The sequence below is a fragment of the Asterias rubens genome, chromosome 11 (assembly GCF_902459465.1).
Source record: "Asterias rubens chromosome 11, eAstRub1.3, whole genome shotgun sequence".
NCBI lineage: Eukaryota > Metazoa > Echinodermata > Asteroidea > Forcipulatida > Asteriidae > Asterias > Asterias rubens.
In genome coordinates, this window is record NC_047072.1 from 2323092 (window position 1) to 2341593 (window position 18502).

The 18502-nt window shown below is 38.4% G+C and overlaps 1 protein-coding gene across 1 annotated transcript; it reads right to left on the reverse strand.

The window, feature by feature from the left end:
* Positions 1-1549: 1549 nt before the first annotated feature.
* Positions 1550-18038, reverse strand: LOC117297054 (centrosomal protein of 57 kDa-like). Its single transcript, XM_033780179.1, has 9 exons — positions 17957-18038; positions 14442-14604; positions 13236-13415; positions 12471-12712; positions 11803-11880; positions 9898-10092; positions 7717-7937; positions 6261-6405; positions 1550-2419 (listed from the first exon to the last, which is right to left on the reverse strand). The coding sequence occupies exons 2-9, from the start codon at positions 14602-14604 to the stop codon at positions 2174-2176; spliced, it is 1470 nt and encodes a 489-aa protein (XP_033636070.1). The 5' UTR covers positions 17957-18038; the 3' UTR covers positions 1550-2173.
* Between the last annotated feature and the right edge of the window lie 464 nt (positions 18039-18502).

Below are 18502 nucleotides of genomic sequence, written 5' to 3' on the forward strand. Positions count from 1 at the left end.
GGGGACATTTTTTCAATTTCCATCCTAATTTCCACATAAAAGACATAAGTTATAAACCAGGTTTTTAAAGTGTCTTGCTTAAGGACACAATTGTCATGGCTGGGGATTCGAACCCACACTCTACTGATCAGAAACACCAGAGTTTGAATCGGTGCTCTTAGCCGCTTGGCCACGACACTTCCACAAGCTATTTTTCAGGCTATTAAGTGAAAAAAAATCTGATTTTTGTTTCAATGGGCAATGGGAAAAATACCATGCCTGTTATTTATAACCAATTTGTTGATGTTTCCCTTTACTGCATATCAAAAAGGGTACACCAGAAACTATGGTGCAACCCCAATGAAGTGAAATTTTTCAGTGTTATCTGGAAGTGTTGTGGCCGAGCGGTTAAGAGCACTGAATTCAAACTCTGACGTTTCTGATCAGTAGAGTGTGGGTTCGAATCCCCAGCCGTGACACTTGTGTCCTTAAGCAAGACACTAAACCATTGCTTAGTCCCTTGGATGGGAAGTAAAGCCGTTGGTCCCATGTGTTGTGTAAACAATGTAAAAGAACCCAGTGCACTTATCGTAAAGATAAGGGGTTAGCCCGGTGTTCCTGGCTGGATTGGCAGCATATTGCGCCCCAGCACCTTGCAAACCATTACATGGTGCTTAAGGATTAGGTCTAATATCTCAAACTTCGCCCCACTCCTTTGGCGCTTTGCAAAAGGTGCGTTATAAATACGATTATTATCATTATTATTATTATCCTCCCCTGAGATTTGTAAATACTTTCTGCAGGAAGTCTAGGCTCTGCGGATCTTTTGTAAGCATGTGATCTCAAAGATCACATGGTCTGTAGATGTAGCATTTGAAAAATTGTATTAAAGGATTTGTGTACTTTTTGTAACAGAAAACACAATGTCCACAGATTTACATTAAACTGACACCGTTTGAAGATAATGATAGTCGAAAGCGTACCTTGAAATATTAGTTGCTGAGGTGCTGTAGTTTTTGAGAAATGAGCAAAACAATGTCATAAAAGAACGTTTGTACATGTTAAAATAATTTTGGTCTTATGATCAATGAGACAAAAATTACTTTCATGACACTGTTTTACTCATTTCTCAAAAACTACAGCATCTCTGCAAGTAATATTTTCAGGGAAGCTTTCTACTATCATTATCTTCAAACTGTGTAAGTTTAGTGTTAATCTGTGGACATTGTGTTTTTTGTCCCGTTAGGTAGCAACACACAGACGAACAGTTGGACAACAAAAAATAAACATGAAATTTTATGTACAATCTACAGTGTAATGCAGTAGTACTGTTGAAATAAGTAAGCAAGCAATACATAAATATAGAAGACCTGAGAACAATGACGTTCACTCACAATGCTTGAGATAGTAAGCGGACTTACCACCTGTTCACACAATGTTTTCCCAATTAGAAAATAATCTTTCTCTTGAAGTTAAAACTTGAGAGACCATATTATACGTAGCACACAAGAACTGCAAATGGCCTAGCCTTGAGCAATGTGTTTGAGTTTCGTTTTCATTTTTTGTTTCCTTTTTTTTTTTTCCTTTTCTTTCTTTGCGCAGCACTACCTGCCTGAACTGTACAGTCAATACTGCACTGCACAGAATGGAGCAAGTTTTGATCAAGGTACAATCGTTGTCTAGTGGTTAGTTTGTGACGTACGAAGCGCATGCGTGCTGAAATAAAAGTGCCAACGACTCTAGTCGCTTTCTAGTGACCGTATGTGAAAAAGATGACCGTGAACCATACCTCTATGCCGTGAACACATAAAAAGTCCATACTCACTCCTTTTCAGCTATTTTAAGAATAACTGGTCCTCTCTACCTGCAGCACACTGTGATATGACAAATTGCTATCGGTAACCAACCTCGACCAGCCTCGAGTGGATGGTCGCGATTAGTCGACTAGACTGGTCCAACTATCGTTGACTCACGCGGGTTCGATCAGAGTTAGTCGAACTATGGTCGTTGATCGAACTTGCTCATGGGTGTGCGTGGCGTGACCTGTACAGTGTGTACTGACTAAACCAACACCATGAGGGTCATTACTACAATGCTCGCGGAAGACAAAATTCACCGAAGACAAGACCCCACTGGTCAGTGGTGGAAGTCATGTTTACTTCCCCGCCGTGATAAAGGCAAAACAGTGAGCCAGTTAATCCCAACTCACGTCGTGTTTACGGAGTGACGTTTGTAGAGTCTTCATGTTCATCAGCAGACATTGGTTTCTCTGTGATTTATGGTCAGGGCTGACCACTTGGATGCCTTTACCTCTGGTCTTCACCGTAGTAATGACTTTTACTTCTCCGTCATTCATGGCTGATGTGGTTGTTGGAGATGGTGACCACACTTTGCGCACTGGCTTCGGTCTTGCTGTGTTGACGGTCGTCTTTTTTGTAATCTGTGAAGAATTTTTTAATAAATTTGTTTTGATATTACACTTCTTCACTGACACAACACTACAAAAATAAAAACAACTAGAGATACATGTACAGTTTTTGTTTACTACAAAAACAAGGTGTTCGTGGTGAGTGAGTGAATGAATTGGTGACAACATTTTACCTCATCAATCCAATGACTGGTTAAGGAGTTACGATTTTTTTACAAATTAAACACCAACTTCCGGTTTGCATCGGATAAAAGGTCAAATAGCGGTTACTTTTTATGTAGCGCGTGATAAGTTTATTAAGACCTTTTAAATGATGGATGGGTTGTAAAAATCCAATATTTGGTTTAGAAGTTATGATTTTTTCAAATATAAAGTTTCAACTTCCGTTTTGAACCGGAAGGTACTGTCAAATGAGGTCACACTTGGTAGCGTTGGTGATGTCTTTTGAGTTCTTTCTTTTGACGTATAGATGATAAAAATCAAATCATGTGGTTTAGGATTTTTTTTATTTTTCAAACATTATATATCAGTTTCCAACTTTAACTGGAAGTCAAGGTCAAACAGGGTCGCATATTGTATAGCACGTGATAAGTCTATTAAGACCTTTCAGATGATGCATAGATTGAAAAAATCCAATGTATGGTTCAGATGTTATGATTTTTTTCAAATATTAAACATCCGGTTTGAACCGGAAGACAATTTTGTCAGGTCACAAATTATAGCGTTAGTAATGTTTTTCAAAGCCTTATCTGACGACGTTCAGATAATAAACAACTAATTTCTGGTTCTGGGGTAATATTTTTTCAAATAATTAACTGCATCTTCCTGTTTAACTGGAGGTCAAGGTTTAATAGTCAATGTTGTGTATCGTTTCTTAAGTTGTTACATACCTACCCAATGACGTATAAATATATAAAAAATCAAATGTGTGGTTGTGAAATTTATTTTCAACCTCTGGTTTGAACAAGAAGCCAAGTTTAAACTGATTTCATTTGTGTAGATCCTGACTAGTTCATTAAAACCTTTCAGCTGATGTATGACTTGTAAACATTTTATAATTATGTGATGGACTATCTGAAGGTGTATAATGTATCTTATAACATCAATGCATATGTATTCCTACTTGTAGTTTTGGTGCGAGACGTTGTTCATTATTACTCAACTACTGCGATTCACCGCGATTCACTCAGCGCTCGATGTTACTAAAAACGTTACAGCGCCCTCTTTCGCTGGACTAAAGAGAGCACTTTTGGGAATTCCCGCGCTTGCACTGCATAGCGTGCGTTGTTGATCAAAATGGGGTAAACGCGTGGGTCAACAGGTGCTTTGACGTCCCTTTTCGACTGACGTAAAGGTCCAAATTTTGTTATTTCTGTGCAAAAGATTGAGCGGGATTGCTGTTTTACAATCTGAAACAAAAATTACGTTGAAATGATCAGTAGTTTTAAAAACATGAATACGATAAGATTTTATGAAATTTTCAAATTTTGTTTTGCACTAGAAGTATTAAAAATATTTTACGTGTTCTGTGAAGCATTTGTCCAACTTTTAATGATCTATCCGATGATGTGTAGATTGTCAAAATCCGATTCATAGTTTTTGAGTTATGATTTTTACAAATATTAAACTTTGATCTAACGTAATTCAATTCCCGATGACGTCATAATGACGTAATTAAGTATGTGTTGTCTTGATACTGAGGTTCAACTATCTGTTGAGTTTCAACATTCCATTCAATCTCAATCTTGAGTTATTCCGTAGAAAAGCTCGAAAGTTGTTTTTTGACGAAAAAAACCCGAAGGTGAACTTCGACCCAGGGTAACGACCCGGATGCTAAGGTCGTACGATTTTGGCGTTAACTTTTCAAATGTTGCCCCAGTCTTGGTCTATCAGATGCGAAAACTTTGAACATCATAGCTTTCATATTCGTTGAGATACAGCAAAACGAAAATGGTCCCTTTTCAACTTTAAAAACCCTGTAATTTGACACCTAATGACGTCATCATGACGTAATGAAAACTGTGCCGTCTTCGTATTGAGGTTCAATTGTCTGGTGAGTTTCAAGGTTCAGTTTGGCTTGAATCTTGAGTTATGCTGTAGATAAGAGTTGACGGGAAGAAGAAGGAAGATGGAGAAGAAAAAAAAAACAGAGCAATAACAATAGGTGTTCGTGCATCAGCACGAACACCTAACTAGGTAATAAATAGATAAAAACATACTGTGATGCGAACAAGCAAAGTGAGTGGCTTGTTGACCCAGGTCATCCTTTAACTTGTTTAGAAGAGCATTTATCTATGCTCCAATGTTGTTACCACCTTTGGTTCTAAAGTTTTGACAATAGAAACAACAAGAAATGTGAAACTGAGAAAGAGGGGTTTAAAGTCTACTTTTTAGTAAAAGTGCATTGGCACATTTTTGGGGGGTAATATAAAAGAGATTAAAAGGTGAAACTTTAAACAAATTGCAACATCTAGGTCCGGGGAGAAGCACAGCTTTTGTTCCCCAGCCTATGAACAGACAAACCAAAAAAAAACAGACAGACATTAAAAATACAGGACAAAACTAACAGGACAAAACTGACAGGTGTAAGACAGAAAATAAAGCCGTTACAGTTTCTACATACAAAAATTGAGCATAGCCTATAAATAAAGCGGCGGTATCTATCTTTGAGTTACTCATGGCACAGCCACACATTTGAAGAAGAGAATGTTATTGCAGTCCCTATTAGGTGAGTCTTGAAGGAAGTTTTAAGCAAGGCTAGTGATGGGGAAAGTTTAATATGATTTGGGAAGTCATTCCATAATGAAAGGACAGCAGAAGCAAATGATCATTCAACCCGTAGTGTTTTGGCCAGGACCAAATTTCACAGAGCTGCTTAAAGGAACACGTTGCCTTGGATCGGACGAGTTGGTCTTTAAAAAGCGTTTGTAACCGTTTGTTATAAAATGCATTATGGTTGGAAAGATGTTTTAAAAGTAGCATACAATGATCCACTTCGAAATTGCGTGGTTTTCCTTTCAGTTTGCTAACTAACACGGTCGGCCATTTATGGGAGTCAAAATATTTGACTCCCATAAATGGCCGACCGTGTTAGTCGACGAGGTAAAAGGAAAACCGTGCAATTTCGAGGCATGTTTGTGTGGATCATTGTATTCTACTTTTACAACATCTTTCTACCCATTTGCATTTTATAACAAACGGTTAGAAACGCTTTTCAAAGACCAACTCGACCGATCCAAGGCAACGTGTTCCTTTAATAACAAAAAGTAGCAAAGCACAACAAAATGATGTTTACCAAAATAAGATTATGAGCCAGGCTACCATGTCCTGTGTTAATCTCTTTTGACTGGTATCCTGCTCATTTCTGCATTTTTTTTTGCTGTAAGCAGCTCTATGAAATTGAGCCCTGGGGTTTTCTTAAAGCCATTGGACACTATTGGTAATGGTAATTGTCAAAGACCAGTCTTCTCACTTGGTGTATCTCAACATTTGCACAAAATAACAAACCTGTGAAAATTTGAGCTCAATTGGTCGTCGAAGTTGCGAGATAATAATGAAAGAAAAACACCCTTGTAAGACGAAGTTGTGTGCGTTTAGATGGTTGATTTCGAGACCTCAAATTCTAAATCTGAAAATTACTTCTTTCTCTTAAACTATGTCACTTCAGAGGAAGCCGTTTCTAACAAGTTTTTTAAAATCAACATCTCCCCATTACTATTCACCAAGTAATGTTTATTGCTAATGATTATTTTGAGTAATAACCAATAGTGTCCACCAACTTTAAAAGATGGTTTTTGTTAGACCATGCAAAGTTTCAAGCCCTACCAATCCTCAATCTGTCTTTAGTGCTCACCTTTTGCTTGTGTCTTTTTAGTTTGCTAATCTGGTCCCCTTTGGACTCCATTCTGGCACATATTGCCGATAATTCCTGCTCTAAATCTTCTTGAAGCCTATGTTCGTTTGTCTCCTGGATTTGTTTGGTGATTTCTTGATGTTCACTAAAAAGAAGAAAACAAGGGTAAAATAGTGTGAAAATGCTGTCTGTGATGCGAGTTCTGGTGGCATCGCTAAGTGCTCATTATTTTTTCTACAAGGTATGCGGATCTATGTTCTAAATATAACTCATTTATTTACATAGTACCATGCAGCATTTAAAAGGTGCTGTGGCGCAATTTGCTGTCAACCAAACAAGAAAGCACCAAGGCAAATCTCTTCTGTTAACAAGTGTACGTACATGCACTAAAGTCACCTGGAAGTTGTATTTTGTCAAAGTAAAGCCGTTGTCACTAATATTATGTGTTTTGATGAGTGGAATGTGAATAAACAGTTAACTAAGGTTCTAAAAAATTAGTTCTTATCTTATTTACAAATTTAAGAGTAGACCCCGAACCGAGAGGGCGCTGTTCATGACGTCAATCGAGGCGCGATATTTGAAGAGAAAATGCTGCACAGCGCTGAAAAAGACGTCGGACCGAACCACTAGGCACTATTGCTCTTGTGAGTCTGACCAGCCATGCAGACTGACCCCATCTTTAGTTGTTTTGCTGCATCCAGCAGCAATACACTTGGTCGGCATTGCCGGAAAAATGCAAGAATTTTTTTTTTCGAAACGTACAAACTCACGACTTGGATTCGCATGTTTACTCTACGCATCAAGGCAAAGTCTGCCTCGATTGGCGTCACAAAAGGGGTAGGCGGAGTCAACCCCCCGAACAACTCTTTCTTTTTTTTAAAGATATAAATCGTTACAAACAATTACAAAAAAAATTGTTTTATTGTTACTGAACATATACTCTTATGTTTGAAAAAATAAAAATTCTATTTCCAGGTGACTTTAAACAACACACAGGAAATACAGCTTGCAATCTCCATTAAATATAACGTTGAATGTTTTAGTTAATACCCATGGCACTGGGGTCCAATGATTTTTGTACTGGTGAGATCCTCACATATGAGTTTTTAATAAATTCAAAATCGGTTCAACATTTCTGAAGTGATGCATGAACTACTCTTTCTTTTTTTTAAAGATATAAATCGTTACAAACAATTACAAAAAAAATTGTTTTATTGTTACTGAACATATACTCTTATGTTTGAAAAAATAAAAATTCTATTTCCAGGTGACTTTAAACAACACACAGGAAATACAGCTTGCAATCTCCATTAAATATAACGTTGAATGTTTTAGTTAATACCCATGGCACTGGGGTCCAATGATTTTTGTACTGGTGAGATCCTCACATATGAGTTTTTAATAAATTCAAAATCGGTTCAACATTTCTGAAGTGATGCATGAACTCCATACTCACAATGCTAACTGTCCAAACTCATCTTGTAGCCCCAGTAGTAAATCAGAGAGGTCACTATCGCTACTAGTTACTGATACTGAACGTGACTTGGCCGTCTTAGTCAGACCGCTGTTTGGCCGTCCCTTGGCAGGTGGATTACCGCAATACGCAGAATTGTGTGTCTTCATCAGAGCTATTAAGTTCTGCATGTTGACGTTAACATTGTGGCTTGGGGTTGTAGCCTGTAAAAAAAAAAAATATGGAAGGAATTTGTAAACCCTCATATTGCCTGACAATTAACTATCATTAAAACCATCTTCTCTTTGTGCTTGTTCAACTCATTTTGAATCTGGTCTTGTAAAATAAATGTTGGATTTTGCCAAAATATTTTTGCCCTGATCAGTGTTGATATATTCAAACCATATTCAAACCCACAATAACTAGTTCTTAAGGCCTCGTCCCACTGCAGCAATAACGAGAACGATAACGATAACGTCGCAAAGGGAACGCATTCATTGATTGAATGAGCGTGTGCGTATTCTGCATGGAGCCATTAAACCAATAGAATGCGTTATCTTTGCGTCGTGATCGTTTTCGTTATCGCTGCAGTGTGAATCGCCCTTTATACAGCACTTTAATCTTTCTCAGATCCCTGTGGAGTATACAGCCCTGAGCTGCTGTGTCACTCAGAAGCCTTTTTCAAACACAATACCAACCTCTCTCCTTGCAGATACACATTTATACCCCTGGGAGAAGCAATTAGTAAAGCATCTTGCTCAAGGAAACATGTGTCATGATAGCCTTGCCCAAGGCAGTCGAATTATTCGCTCCAAAAAAAGACCGCCGCTGTATAAAAACCCACCCGTATTCACTGTGCGTAACATCGCACGACACGATGCCCCCGTACACTATCCGCATGCGGAGGCCGTCAGGCCGACAGCCTTGTAGGGTCTGTGTTGAAGCCACTGACCTCATTACTATAATAAGCGAAGAGTTCCCACGGTCAGCTCATTACCATAATGCCCGCGAAAGACGAGACATGTCTACATCACACACCACCACCACGGACGCTCAGCGAGCATGATAGGCGCGCGTGATTGGACGTCAAAATGAATAATTCATTTGCCTCACATCCAGTGTTGTCTGATAGGTCTGACGAAAGATAAACATATTCATGAACTGCATGCTAGCATATCCTAGAGCCCCCCCAATTTTTTCCACAAGTGGAAATTTTTCAATACAACCTATTAAACCTGGAAGTTACAGACCCGACAAGGCTGTCGGCCTGACGGCCTCCGCATGCGGTTAGTGGTACGAGTGCGGATGGCTTGTGTGCACAGTAGTTGTACTATGTGACAGTGTGTATATGGGTGGGTCATGCGGTGTGATCGCACGCATCACGCACAGGGTATACGGTCGGGTTTACAGCGGCGTCTTTTCGGAGCGAATAATGCGACTGCCTTGAGCAAGGCTAGTGTCATGACCATATTCAAACCCACACTCTAGTGACTAAACCAACAGAACTTGAATTCGATGTTCTAAACCGCTCGGACATGACGCCCCACATGAACCCTCTCACTGTCTGACCATTCAATTGGTCACAATGTCAACTTTCTGCCTGCTCCCATGATATTGAATAATCTTTCCCTAAACATTCATGAAGACAGCAGCGAAGGTTGTATCTTAAAGGAACACATTGCGTTTGATCAGTCGAGTTGGTCTTTGAAAAGCGTTTGTAACTGTTTGTTATAAAATGCATATATGATTAGAAAGATATTTTAAAAGTAGAATATAATGATCCACACAAGTGTCACTCGAAATTGCATGGTTTTCCTTTTACCTCGTCAACTAACACAGCCAGCCATTTATGGGAGTCAAATTTTTGACTTCCACACATGGCTCGACCATGTTGGTTCGTAAAGTAAACGGAAAACCACGCAATTTCAAGGCAAATTATTATTGTATTCTTCTTTTAAATCATCTTTCTAACCATATGCATTTTATAACAAACGGTTACAAACGCTTTTCAAAGACCAACTCGACCGATCCAAGGCAACGTCTTCCTTTAACTGGTGGTTTTGGCTACAGCTACACTGTTGCTAAGTGTGTTGCTATTGACGTCTTATATTTCAATGCCTGATTATGCAGGACCCTTAGCCGTAGCTGCCAGTTCGGACACTAGTTTATTTGTGGAGAGCCTACCTGTCCAGCAATGAATGGAACATTCTCCATCTTCAACCGTAGATGTCTAGAGGTGCAGGGAACTCTACGCTGAGATGGCAACTCTATGGTGTGTTTCTTGCTAGACGGTTTGGTCTTCTTCTTCTTGGCTCTCTTCACCTTGTGCGAAGGATTAGACTCGCCCAAAATCTCTTTGCATTTCACTTCAGTCTGCAACTATAGAAAAAAGGGAAACATTTAAAATAATATTTCATTCGATAGGATTTGAGAAATTGCATGGTGAGGTATCAATATGTATTTCGTTTGCAGTTGTGGTAACACCACAGTCTCCTGACAATGCCTAGAGAGCAAGCTAGACGAAACATTGAGACCAATTCAAGAACTGACTCTGCGGTAGAACTTTGTTTACAATAAGTGTGACCTTGCACATTCTTTGAGTATTCTGGAAGACACAATACTGCACAGTTCATATGGGAAAGTTTACCTTTTTTTGTCATAATTTCCACATAAATCCAAGAATTATGAAAGTAAAAGCTGGACAGGTTTTGAGATGTGCCCCCTTTCATCATAGCAAAAGATGATAAGAATTAGATAGTGCAATCTCCATAAAGTATATGATTTTATGATTTCTTCCATTAGGCTGTGTACAAATCGTGCCTGCAGGAAGTCCAGGCTCTGTGGCTCTTTTGTAAACATGTGATGTCACAGGTCACATCGTCTATTAAAGCTTAAGTAGTAGTCCCAGCCAATTTTTCTATGCCCGGGTAGTATTCTCTTTAGAACTGAGAAGTCCCCCCAACATCCCATAAATCTACTCTGCAGTAGTAGAATAAAGAAAGAAAGTTTTCCAAGAACAAACTCTACCTGGCAAGTAGATACACACATGGTGTTACCGCAAACCAAATATATATTAATAATTAATTGGCTATGGACTAATGCAGTTTGTATGGATTTCATCGTTTGGGTTTTTCATTTTGTGAGGCTCCCGGTAAATTGAGTTTATTGATCGAGAGTGGTCTGGAAAGTAATTGTTTGGCAAAAAGAAGCGTTCAGTTTCTCAGGAAAACAAATGTGGATTTAGCTTTGCTTGTTCAAGACCGAGACTCGAACCTCAAACAAAAAATTGGAACCAGTGTGATTGATCGCTCAAATTCAACACACCATGGCCTCATTTCATAAACCTGCCGAGCATAAAATACTGCTTAGGAAATTTACTTTGCTAAAGTAAAATCGAGTGTGGCGCCAGTTGCAAAAATGCAAACTTTAGGAAACATTGACTGGTAATAGGCCTGGGTGAATTATTGAATATCCGGTTAATGGCCAATAGGTTTTCCTATCCGTAACCGCGAATGCCTTCTTTTTCTTAACCGGATATCCGCAATGGGTGCGAATATCTATTTACAAACCGGATAGTTCTGTAATAACCGAGTAACCAGATATTCTTTAATATCCGAATATCCGCAGACGTCGGGCGACAACTGATATGAATGTTTTGTCTGAATCCTTATGAAACTTCTATTAAGACAGCATAAAACAGCATAAATTAAGTATTTAACTATGCTCACCTCCATGAAGAGTTAAAACAATGACATTTCTGACGTAATTTGTTCAAAGATTACAAAAGTTTTCCTTCACGTAGAGTCAAACACGATCAAAAGAAAAAGCAAATCGCCATCCTTAAATTAGATCCGGTCATTTTTATGAATGAACCGAGTGACACTGTCTAAAACTAATATCAATCCACCCATAAGATCTCATTCGCAAACGAACAGCGCCCTCTAGCGGCAAAAAAACTATTTGAATATCCGGTTAATTTCGGATAGTTGGCCAGCGGTATCCGAATAACAAAATTTCACTATTCGCCCAGCACTAACTGGTAACCTGTTTTTTGCTAAGCAAGATATTTTGGGTGCTTAGCATGCTTACCTGGGCAGCTCTTGACTGCAATATTTCTCTTTGGTGTCTGCCTTCTTTCAACTTGTGCTCTAGATCTTGAATTTTACTCTGTTCAAATTACAATTCAAAATAAAATGCACGTTCAATATGTTTGTTAAGTAATAACATCAAATACGGGTGTAAAATAATATCAATTTTTAAATCTGAGGTCTCAAAATCAAATTCGCGGAAAATTACTTCTTTCTCGAAAACTACGTCACTTTTATGATAATAATTATTTTGAGTAATAGTGTCCACTGCCTTTACATTGTGTAAATCACCATTTCTCAGATTTGTCCAAGGGCAAAAAGAAGAAACATTGAAAATCAGACTAAAGTAGGACAAATATCATGCCTGAAAAATATAGGGCAAACTGGGGTAAAACAGTGTTTTTTGTTTTGCAAAATAACTCAGCATTGCTAGGAGATAATAGGAAATAAATGTGTTGCTTTATCCACTACATCTCCTGTCTTGTGTGCAAACATAAACCTATTGTAATCATGCTGAGCAGGGGAAATTTTCCACCCTAGACATTTTAACATGGGTCTCAGGGTAAAAACGACCGTCCGACAAATTTTGTATGTCAGCAGATGGCTCTACAAGAGATTTTCACAGAAAGTAGGCCTACAATGTCTTCCCTGCTGGGAGTAGGCAAGTACCTCGGCTAAAGCCTGCGTAGCTTTCAGTTGCTCATGCTCCCTCTCCAAGCTGTTCAGTTTCACCCCCTGACTGCTCACTTGATCGCTCGTGACCTGCACATGTTGCCTGGTCTGTAGCTCCTGTTGCTTGAGGGCGCTGTTTCTCTCCTGTTCGGCGCTGCGTACCATGTTTCTCATGTACTCTAGTTGTTTCTCTAATAACTCGCTACGACTTTCTGCACCGGCGAGTTGGCTCTGCAGCTCTAATTAAAACACAAAAGGTAAACAGACCTGAAATTTAACATGCGGACACGATACAGCTATAATTACTACATGTATTTAATCATAGTGATATGAGCGAGTCTCAAAGCACTTCTTACTGTAAGCGAATATTTTACACTTGCAGTAGCAGAAACATTCTTGCTTGAGCGGATGCGTACATGATGTATACATTTTTTCCTGTCACACAGCAACAATTTTGTGCTAAGCAGGACATGGTGACTATAAATGCACATATCAGTGGTGAAGCGGACCATGTTGAGTATAGTAAATAAGGAATTAGAAGTTTTCTCTCAAAAAAAGTATAATTTTGTTTTACTGTAAATGTTTTGCATTGTACAGGCTAAAATTTTTTAACTGCATTCATAATAATATACTTTCGTTATATTTATTTTCATAAATTTTTGATATAAAAATTAAGAAGGTTTGATTTCATCGAAAACTATAGTCTTGGTTTGGAGTCGCAATCTCGTTTTCGCTGCGCTTGAGACCTTCACATTATTTTACCTTTGGAGTGCTTAGTACTGGGTACGTTGGGCGCTTGCTTCACATGTTGTTGTCTCTGCATTAAATCTCGATAGTGTGTGGTTTCACTGGCCAGTGATTTCAGGTTTCCTTCCGCCTGGGCTCTCTCTTGCTCCAACTTGCGGATTTTCTCTTGTAGATTTAATAAAGCTGACCTTACAGCTGTACATGAAGGTAAATGGGAACAATTCAAAGTATCAAAAGCATCACCAGGGCTTACATCTGGGGGAAAAATCTACTTTTTATACTTCGGTAACAAACTGTGCAGTTTGATTGGTCGAGAATCAATCATGTGACGCGCAACAAAAATGCATGTTACATGGCTCCGGGGTCGGGTAACATGAAAAGGATGTACACCTGTGTGCATCACCTTGATCGTTACCAGTGTTGGTCAATTTCCAGCGCTGTGTACGAAACACCCGCGGGTTCGAGGGAACAGTGAGGAAGTATTTCTTGTTCGTCTGCTCATTAAACAATGAATAGGCCTACTCCGTCGTAATAATGTTTGAACATAACAACAGAACTTCAAGAAGAGGAATATTAATGTTACCAAGGTATAAAAAAACAATTGTTGCACTCTGTGATTTGGGGTTTATGGTTTTTGTACACCCTCGGGTGCCATTTGCCCCCTCGAGTGTACAAAACGCCATGAACCCTGTCACAGCGATCAACAATTGTATATGTACAAACTGCATGGCTTGTAGTACCTTGACAGGGTAGGGCCTTGTAGGGTCTTCTTTGTAATCAAATACTTGGTTTTCGGTGTACGTGCACGCTACATATTTGTTTGTTTACTTTTCTTTAATTTTTGCACTTTCGTGAAAGACTCTAAAAAGAGTTGAAACATACCAGGCCACAAACTAACAATTTTGCGCCGGCGCTATGTGAATTGACTTTATCGCTCAAACTCACAGCGGGGCGATTTTGTCTAGGGGCGACTTCAAGAGGGGGCAACTTTGTGAGGGGCCACTTTGAGAGGGGGCGACTTTGTAAGTGAGGGGCGACTTGGTAGTGCGCGACTTTGCTGGGGGGCAAGGTCACTGGCATTCGTGCTGCCATACTGATCAAAACAATGAGCCACCACTTCTCAAAAGAAATTTACACATGGTGCTACCACAAAGCGTCAAAGAAAGACTCCAAGTTTCAAATCCTTAACTCAAGGCACACACAAAATGTCATGAGTCTTACCTCTGCTGTTACTCTCTGGCGCGGCCGTGACTGTCCGTGGTGATCTACTGGCCGTAAACTGATCATCACGAATTGGCGACCTCGATGGGAAATCTTGATATGAGGATATGGACTCCAATAACGCTAGTTTTCTATCTTGCCGAGGCATCGTTTTCAAGTACATCTGTAGAGGATGTAAACAAAGAGTATATTTGAATCTTTCATTTGACATCGTCATTAGGGTTTATTCTTAGTCAGTAATCTACATACGTAAAGATAAGACCTCACTTTGTATGGTATCCATGCATGGTGTAGACCCAGTAACTGGGGCGCTGTACTCCTTTTTTTGAAATGTTGTCACTGTCGATCATAATCATACTCATACTAGTATGTCATACTATTCAGCTACAATGATTCAGGGCTCAATTTGATTTGAAAGGCAAAATCATGAGACTGCTGGGCTTGTATTTTATTGTAAAACTAAAAATCTTTTGTTCACTATAGAGCAGAATATACTTTTATAATAAACAAAACCAGACTCTCTCTTTGTCTTTCCAAACTAAATATGCAGCGCATAACAATACTACCAAGATATAAATAAGAAGAGAAGATCTGTGCCTCATTTTGTCAAGTATTTATAATGAAGTATACTCATTCATCAGGTTTATTAAAGGCAGTGGACACTATTGGTAATAATACTCAAAATAATTATCATCATAAAACCTTTCTTGATTACAAATACCAGTAATGGGGAGAGGTTGATAGTAGGCCGGTCAACAGAAATTACAAATTCATAATATATAGCTAAAAGTGTTACCATTAGAAAGATCTCTCCGAGGCGATTCCAATTTTTTTTACCTTGTATCTCTAGGACATACGGTTTTCGAGTTATGGTGATTTAAAATGTCTGGAAAACGTCGTTTTGTCATACCAAAACTCATCGTTTTGACAAAAAGTGTCAAAATACTGTTTTTACAAGGCTATTATTTCATATTAATACAATTTAACAAACTAAAAGCAGCTTTTTCCTGAAGCAAACATCCCATATGTTACCCAAAAAAAGAAAAGACATACCAAAATACACACACTGTAAAATAGAGGGTCTTGAAAATTACAATTTATGCCATCAAACCTACTTTAGTCGTTCAAAAACAAGGAATTTACCCAAAAAGTGTGTTTTTGAAGGCAAAATAATTCTGGGTTAACATGGTGCATGCTACTTGTTCTGCAGGCTTTGGGTAGAGGTGTGTCTCTATTTTCATCTTTTCACATTTGGTATGTATTACTTATTCATCACAATCGTTATGAATCACCAAAAAATGAAATATGTCTCTGAATTCATGCGTTTTGAGGATTTCAAAGCTACTTAATATGCAAAAACTGTGTAACAACAAAACTACATTATGTAATTCCTTGCAAATTGGTACACAGTGGTGTTTTAAGATGCTTATTAAGATGACATTAATTACATTGGGCCTTTACCTTTGCTAATCCTATTGATTGGCAAATTACATTTTTCGTATGCAAATTAGCTAATTAATATGTAAAAACTGTGTAATGTCAGAACGGCACTATGTATTTTCTTGCAATTTGGTACTCATTTGTGTTTTAAAATGGTTCTTATGGTGACATAAATTAAAGTGCTATTTAATAAATTGATTCTGCTTTTGTTATTATGAGTGTGGAAATATAATAATAATAAATGCCCAGACTTTTGGCAAGTTGTCGGAGGTCTCGAGAGGAAGCAGCTTAATTTTATTTTCATTAATTCTTATTCTGAAGGTTTTTACAAAAAAATTACAAAATAAAGTAAATCGTGTTTGCCAGCTTAACTATTGTTCACCATTTACATTTTATTTCTATACTTCAAAGCACTAATCTAATTTACAAGATAAAAAATAATGAAGTACTTGTTCATAAAAACCCTGAGAATCAGCCGAATTTTACGTTTGTAAATAAGGAAATGAATAATGCATCATTTTTGGATATTCCAAAATTTAGGGGTGCTAAAAAATAGAACATACATTTTTTGACAGCTAATTTCTTTGTTTGGAAAAAGGTATTGTCATCTCAGTTCTCTAAATGGTTATTGTGATTAAAATCATGGTTTTAATTAATTAATTATCCTTAGTTCCCTATACAAAATGATATATTTTTTATAACATCACAAAGCGCACACCCCTCCCAAAAATGGTATAGCCCCACAAAACATGCCATACTGTTGCAGAACAGAATGTGCACGTACACGTAGGACTACTACACACATGCGACCAGCCGGCCGTATGCTCAATGCACGTGAAATCCACACACACGTACACACAATAGGCCGATCGTTACTGGACTCATGTTACTCACTCAAAAACGTTCACATTTCATTGGAGATACAATTTTCAGATGCTGTTTTCATCGTGAATGAGCACTAAAACTGTACAAAAGGTTAGTTTTTATGGAAGGAGAAATACTCGACTACCCATTTGCGGTTGCGCTTAGGAAATTACTCACCCTTTTCTTAGAGATCGCAAGTGAACTTTCTTCTGAACGTTATAACTTTTTGGTCGAGCTTAACCCCCCCAACAGCGCATGCGCCAAATGAAAGCTCAGGATCTAAGCTTTCGAATGAGACCTCTTGCGGTGAGATTGGACAATGGCATCACCGGAATTCTTGCGATCGAAAATTCACTGTAACAATTTTTGTCGGCTACGGTTTCGTGAAGCTGAGCTTCACGCTGCGTATACTCAAGTTCAGAATGCTATAAAATTTATATTAAATACACAAAAATAACGAAACTTTCACAACATATGCAACCTATAAGTTTATTTTACTTCCAAAAAATTCACAGCCATAGCTCAAACAACAACAAAATTACTTACAGCAATTCTAAAACGGCTATCTGTGTTGCCGATAGTCCGTATCCAGGTTTTGTTTGTGTGAGTGGTTGACCGGCCTATTGATAGTATAAAACATTGTGAGAAACAGCTCCCTCTGAAGTGACGTAGTTTCCGAAAAAGAAGTAATTTTCCACGAATTTGATTTTGAGACCTCAAGTTTAGAACTTGAGGTCTCAAAATCAAGCATTTGAAAGCACACAACTTCGTGTGACCATGGAGGAATAAATGGTGTGACAAGGGTGTTTTTTCTTTGATTCTTATGTTGGCGCAACTTCTGCGACCGATTGAGCTCAAATTTTCACAGGTTTGTTATTTTATGCATATGTTGAGATACACCAAGTGAGAAGACTGGTCTTTGACAATTACCAATAGTGTCCTATGTCTTTAACTCCGACATTTCTACCCTGCCCTGCATCCATGCTCCGATCCTTCTTTCTGACAATCTGACAAATTTAACCACACCTTCCTTGCTTGACGGTTAAGTTTTTTAGCGTTGGAATGGAACGTACGTAGTTCCGTTCGTAGTTCTTGATACTTACCTTTTCATCTCAGACAACAAACAGACAATTTCTCAAACTCTTGAAATTATCCAAACACTGACAATGACCACTTAGTTCATATGCAAAGAACGAAACAAAAGAACTTACCAAAAGTATCACTAAAACTCTAATTCCTGCTGTCGATCGTAACTCGTTTTTCACAGAAAGTTGTTGCTGCAGATTTAATTTTTCGAGGTCATGGTATTTGACAACAGAGGGCGCTATACCAAAATAGACGCTCATCGGCCGTTTTCGAAACCACGGACAAAAAATAATTAGGCTCGGACCCCGCACGCCTATAGTTTTTGGTGCTATGTCTCTGCCGGAGACCCGCAAGGACAAAAGACTGGTACTTGCTTTTCTGAACCAGTGATTTCATTGGATACAATCATTTCATTCGTTAAACGATAAGAGCCCAATTTCACAACAATTATTTTGCATTAGCATGAAATATCTTCCTTGAGAAAAACAGAATACCAACCAAATTTCCATGTGATTCTATACATGATAAGCAAACAACACCTGAATACCAGTATCGTAGGAGGTCCTGTTTTCGAGGCGTCCCTAAAATCGTGGCAAATCTTTTACCTCTCTGTGCGCGATGTAAACAGTCCCTAGATAAAAATTGTGTGGTTTTATTTGCCAAGCAAAGAG

Excerpts from the sequence above, each read along its gene's own strand:
- LOC117297054 (XM_033780179.1), bottom strand. The coding sequence starts at position 14,604 with ATGTACTTGAAAACGATGCCTCGGCAAGATAGAAAACTAGCGTTATTG. Across the intron at positions 13,416-14,441 it reads GCCAGAGAGTAACAGCAGAG|CTGTAAGGTCAGCTTTATTA; the intron begins GTAAGACTCATG and ends CTTCATGTACAG. Across the intron at positions 2,420-6,260 it reads TAAAAAGACACAAGCAAAAG|ATTACAAAAAAGACGACCGT; the intron begins GTGAGCACTAAA and ends AATTCTTCACAG.